A 6,000-nucleotide genomic window follows, 5' to 3' on the forward strand; every position below is an offset into this window, starting at 1 on the left:
AAGAGCTCCTAATTTTGACTTCATAAAGAAGTTTAAAAACGAATACATTTAGACGTCATAAAACTGACATTTTGTTTATGGAGTCTTCAAGAACTCTTAATTAAGAGTTCTTAAAAATGACACCTTTAAGAAGTTATCATAAGACTTCTTAAGAACGCCTTGGAAAAGACATTGCAAAGCAGGCATTCCAACTTGAATGCTGCTTGAGAAGTATGATAGCAAAATATTAAATTAAAAAAATTAACTTACAAACATTAAGAGCCACAGTATAATAATAATAACATTTTTAGTCCAACGCAAAAACAAATAAATAAATGGCGTTTTGTCGTACCACTTGGTCATTATTTCAATTACAATAGGCATTAATAACATTGTAGTTGTCATACTGAAAGCTGTCAAAAATCCAAGTACCGGTACTACTTGTGGAATTGCAGCCGCAAGAAATGCTAGAAAAAATATATTAATACATAGTTTAAATATTTATAAAATAAAATAAAATGTCAAGTAAAAAAAAATTTATGAATTTTCGAAACACCTGAATCGCTAACGCATGGATATTTATATGATATAGCATAAGTTATGTCTTACTTGAGACAGTTACACCACCTAATTTGAATAGAATTTTATACATTTTAGCATGATTTCCTATTATCGCTTCAGATTTTTTAATTATCATTGGCCATAGAATAGTCACTGGCACATAATAATGGAGGCCATATGTGCAAATCACGGACAATGTTACAGCTATTTTAACGAGGTTTGACGCGCTAAAAATAACATTATTTTTCATTAAAATTAAATTATCTTTAGGTGACACGGTCACCATTTTTCATTTTTTATTTTATTTCTATACATATATTCAGGAGAGAACGGGAAACAATCCAATGCCTAAGCAAATTATTAATTTTTTTGACTCTAAACATTGATTACAATTAATTTTTATCTTTTTCACACAAAGCTGTAATTATTTAATAAAAAAAAAAAAAAAAGTTTCTTTTCTTTTTACATTTATTAAGACAAAACCTCCAAAATTTTATAAAAAAAAAATTTATATTTTAAATGGTTTTTAAACATTCCAAAATCACTTTTATAAATATAATTGAGCGTTACTTTGAATTTTTTTTTGTTAAACTTTTTCAAAAATCAATTTTCAGTTGAAAAATATTAATATGTTTTATGATAAAAACTATTAAAAATTTATTTTTCTTCTTTTGCATCCAATAATCATACAAAATATAATTTTTCGTCATGTAAATTACTTGCAAAAAAGTTTAACTTAATCAAATTCATTTAAAAACCGGAATTTTTTTTTTATCTATTTTAGGGGATACCCCATTTTATCCGCAAAAATGAAAAGTTTTTCTTGAACGGTAACTGAAAATTTTTTCTATTCTAAGTAAATATACTTAGAATATCATTAAAAAAAAAAGATTTAGTGTATTTGACTCGAAAACTTCGTATATTTCTTTAAGTACTCCGTTTTGCCTCTCTCTCCCCTACATACTGTAAAAAATTTTAGTGTAAAATTTGCCCCTGAAAAGTTTACACGGGTGTAGTGTGAAAAATCCTCGGTGTAAATTATTCATCCATGTAACTTTAAAGGGTAATTTTTTGGAAAAAAAAAAATTTTAATTTATCATTTTGAAAAAATTAAAAAATTATTGGACGTCAATTAATTTCAGTATCATATAAATAAATGAATAAATAAAAACTTGATTTATTATTTTGTTACATATCGAAGGTGACTAATGGAATATTCCACTCAGCTCTAAATAAATTTAATTAGCGAACTCGCTAAGCGATATTGCGTATTGTATAATGAACAAAAACAGTCGTGGTAATAAAAAGTAGTCAGATCGACTTGATCATAATTTAACATAAAATTTGTAATAAGACTAATAGGTAATGAATTTAAAAAAATACAAATACATATATGCACATAAATGAATTTGAATACTTGTGCATAACTAAATAGATAAGACAAAACAGATAATATGTCTCTATGTATATATATATGAACAATTACTTACACTTGATTAAATGGTAAGTTTTTAATGACTGTGTCACAGGCATCTTGATACTTATTATATCCAAAAAATCCAAAGGCCATGTAAACAAACATATTTAACATCATACTCAACGTTAATATCCGCGGCATATTTTTTGGATTTTTCATACTGTTTTCTAGCGGCATTATCATCGTCATATTATGAACGGCGAATAAAAAAATATTACTGAAAATGGGTACTGAAGTAATATTAGTAAAGATTTCAAGCCGTCCAGGTAATTTGAAGTCGTCAAAAAAATAATAAAGCGTTATTATAAATCCTAGAACAAGAAATATTGTTCCCAAAATGGAGAAAGGCATGAGGTATTTAAAATTAGGCATCAGTGCGAGGATACAATAAATCGGCAAAAACATAATTATGTAAATACGAGTGTTGATTGATGTATCTACGAAATTTTCAATTATCTGCAATTAAAAAAATATATAATCATAATTATAATGACAATGAATAGAAGTAATGAAATAGTGAATGAACGAATGAATGAGAAAATGAATGAATTTATGAATGCTAAGTGATTGTCTGATTATCAATCACTTATTTGTTCATATATATATGTGTATAGTTATCATATAGGTGCTATAAATTTAAATAGAGATTAATGTCAATTAACAAAGTTTGTAATTTCCGGTTCAACTTAATTTTATTTTACAAAACATTTTTACTGGTTTTACTTTATTTTAAATTTATACAAACCGGAAATTATTACGTATTAAACTGATGGTATTTACTCAGTAACGTTTCTAATATAATTTATATATTTGTATAATCAACAAAATCTATTAATTTGTATGTCTAGCATGATGTGTATCTACATAAAGCGTAAATCACTACAATAAGTAAAACAAAATACATGATCATTATTACGAAAATTGAGTACTTCCGGTTCTATTTTACTGGAACTAAATTTATAATTATATATCATTATAATTATTATTTTTTTACTGACATCATATTTGTGGAATTTTATAATCTCAATTTTATTATATTTTTTTCTATTTGAATTATTTTGTCAGGAAATTTACTAATGAATGTCAAGTTCACTTGAAGCAATTATTAAATATTTTTTCATTTATTACATTTATAAAAATATTTTTTTTTTAATGTAAATCGAAAAGTAAAAAAAACAATGAATATTAATTTTTTTTGCTGTCATGTTTTGCTCGACCTTAAATCACGTAATATCAATTAAAAAATCTGAATAATTTTATGTACTGAAATTCCATAAAGATGAGTCAACTTTAAACTAGTTACTACTTTATACTACATATGTTAATAATAATAATAGTAATAGTAATATATAATTGTGGCAATAATGAATTACCTGTTGGGTTGAAGTAGCGACATATATCGAGTATATAATAACTGTTTCATATTGAATGAAACATATAAGTATATTTGTAATGACATTGAAGTGCGGTGTGTACTTTCGAATTCTTTTTGGTCCAAGTGCAAATGACGAGGATACTATTTCAGCGAGATCCATCGATGGTTTTTTAAACCGTTTACAAAGAATATGTGAACACTGCACCTATATATTGCAATATAAGTAATAAAACAATATTACGCAGTGAAAAATAATGTATCGGTGTTAAAAACTGCGGCGGTAAATTTTCTGTGTTAAATTAACACATTTCACTGCCTTACTCGAAAATTTTAAATTGATCTACTACTTAACACTTAAAAAGTGTTAATTAGTATAAAAATCAAAATTATTAGCATTTATTAAGTGTTATTTTTAAATTAACACAAAATTTGTGTTGAAAACTCATTCGATAGTTCGGAAGAATTGTTAGAAAAATAAAAATGGAATTTTATAAATGTTAATTTAACTGAGGAATGTTTATTATTAATGTATAAAATTTACCATTTGCTTGAAATTTGAATGTGTTGCATGCTAACAAAAAATATTTTGTTATAATTTCGAATTACTTCATGTAATGTAAAAATTATGTTTTCATTAAGTGAAAATATGTTTTATATTTTTTAAAGAAATTAATTGATTTACTATTAAAAGCTGGTATGAAATATTACGTGATTTTTTAAAATCTTGACTTTAATAAAACCATTAGTAACTTTAAAAAAATATTTCAATGTTAAATAATAGTTGTTAACACTTTTGACAACCCCGAGATAATATATAAATTATATATATTTGAGAGTATTCTCAGACAGTACCTCTACTTTTTAAAATTTTTTAATGACTCAATTGTAATCCGTATTAAAATTTTACAAATTAATTTAAAAAAAATTAAAGCATTAATGGAAAAAATGATAAAGTAGTAGTAATTTCAACGGGATATAGATTTTTAAAAAAACTTAGAGTTGTTATCAATAAGGAGTTAAACGAAATTTGGTAAATAAACTTTGTAATTTGTAATGTCGAATTTTTTACTCTAAAGTTTATTTACCAAATTTCGTTTAACTCTTAATTGATATCAACTGTAAATAATTTTTTTTTAAATCCATCTCGGCGAAATAGTAACTACGTTGCCATTTTTTCAATTAATCCTTAAACTTTTTTTTAATTAATTATCAAAATTTCAACACGGATTAAAATTGAAAGTCATCGAATATTTTTAAAAAGTGGGGGAAGGGGGGGAACTGTCTGAGTATTAATCTAATGGGTATCTATGATATAAAAATCAAGTACAAGTTAACATAATTTTGATGCTGCCACTGACATTTTAAAAGTGTTAAATTTACTTTATGTGCTACCCGAATTTGTGTTTAAAGTCAACAGAAATCATCTGAGTTGAAAAATAACAGAAATATTGTGTGGGCCGTTTTTAACACACAGATTATGTTGATTTTAACACAATATTTTTTAATGTGTAAAAATAATAACAATAATATAAATACAAGAACAAGCAAAAACTTAATAGTAATTTAAATAAATGAAATAAATATAAATAAAAAAAAAAATACAAGACATTGATTGATATTGACTTTTTGATTAATCACCATTTCCATTACTAACTTATTCATTATTTATTTAATTAATGAATTACTCTTACGATTGTGAGAGAAAATAAAAGATAGTTTTGTTATGTAATTTATATATATTTTAAAAAATATTTAAACGTGATATTTATGAATAAAAGGAATTCTAGGAATACGTATTAGTAATGAGAATGCGGGCGCACCCTTTTTATTATTAAATTTACAACAACTAACTGACATCATCATTTTATTTGTAAATCAATTTTATTCTTTTAGAGTTCAATCTTTCGACATACATTTTTGTAGACATATTTATCAGTAGATAATTTGGTTATTTTTTTTAGGTGGTATATTAATGATAGTGGGTTTTTTTAAAAATAGATTTATAATGTACACTGTAAAAAAATTGGGAGTGATTACGGATTTTATTTAAATTCGAATTTAATTCGACAGTCGGAGGTCCGGAGTTTAGAAACATCACTCCAAGTTTAGAAACAAAACTCCAAATCGTAGTAAATGCGGAATGAAATAAAATTCAGTTCACTTCGAAATTATTCCGCTGAAAAAAAACTCCTTCTTTACTCCGAATGCAGAGTGATTTTTTTTTAAAGTCCGGGATTCCAAATGACGGAGTGAATTCGAGTTGCAATAAAATTCAGATCACTCCGAAATTACTTCCAATTTTTTGTAGTGTATAAGTGTAGAAGGAGATTGAAAAATGATTGAAAGGAGCCTTGATAAATTGGCGACGAAAAAAAGAATAAAAGGAAAAAAAAGCGGAGTCATAAAAATAATGAGAATGATACTGCACTTTAGCTGACTTACTGTGAGGACAGCGGTGTAGCAGCTTATCAGTCCGATCACCATGCTGGAAACTAAGGCCGTTGCATACCCGGCTCGCCTGAACGCGTGTGGAAGAAAAAGTATGCCGCTGCCAATCGAGGCCTTCAGCAGGTGCATGAACACCACCAAGTCCCTGTAATCCAGCCAT

General features: G+C 26.0%; 1 protein-coding gene across 1 annotated transcript; it reads right to left on the bottom strand.

The window, feature by feature from the left end:
• Positions 1-240: 240 nt before the first annotated feature.
• Positions 241-6,000, bottom strand: LOC106693437 (proton-coupled amino acid transporter-like protein pathetic). The gene is made up of 5 exons (XM_014441083.1): positions 5,902-6,000; positions 3,391-3,597; positions 2,031-2,473; positions 589-767; positions 241-446 (listed from the first exon to the last, which is right to left on the bottom strand). The coding sequence occupies exons 1-5, from the start codon at positions 5,998-6,000 to the stop codon at positions 241-243; spliced, it is 1,134 nt and encodes a 377-aa protein (XP_014296569.1).

This window comes from Microplitis demolitor, chromosome 3, assembly GCF_026212275.2.
Source record: "Microplitis demolitor isolate Queensland-Clemson2020A chromosome 3, iyMicDemo2.1a, whole genome shotgun sequence".
Taxonomy (NCBI): Eukaryota; Metazoa; Arthropoda; class Insecta; order Hymenoptera; family Braconidae; genus Microplitis; species Microplitis demolitor.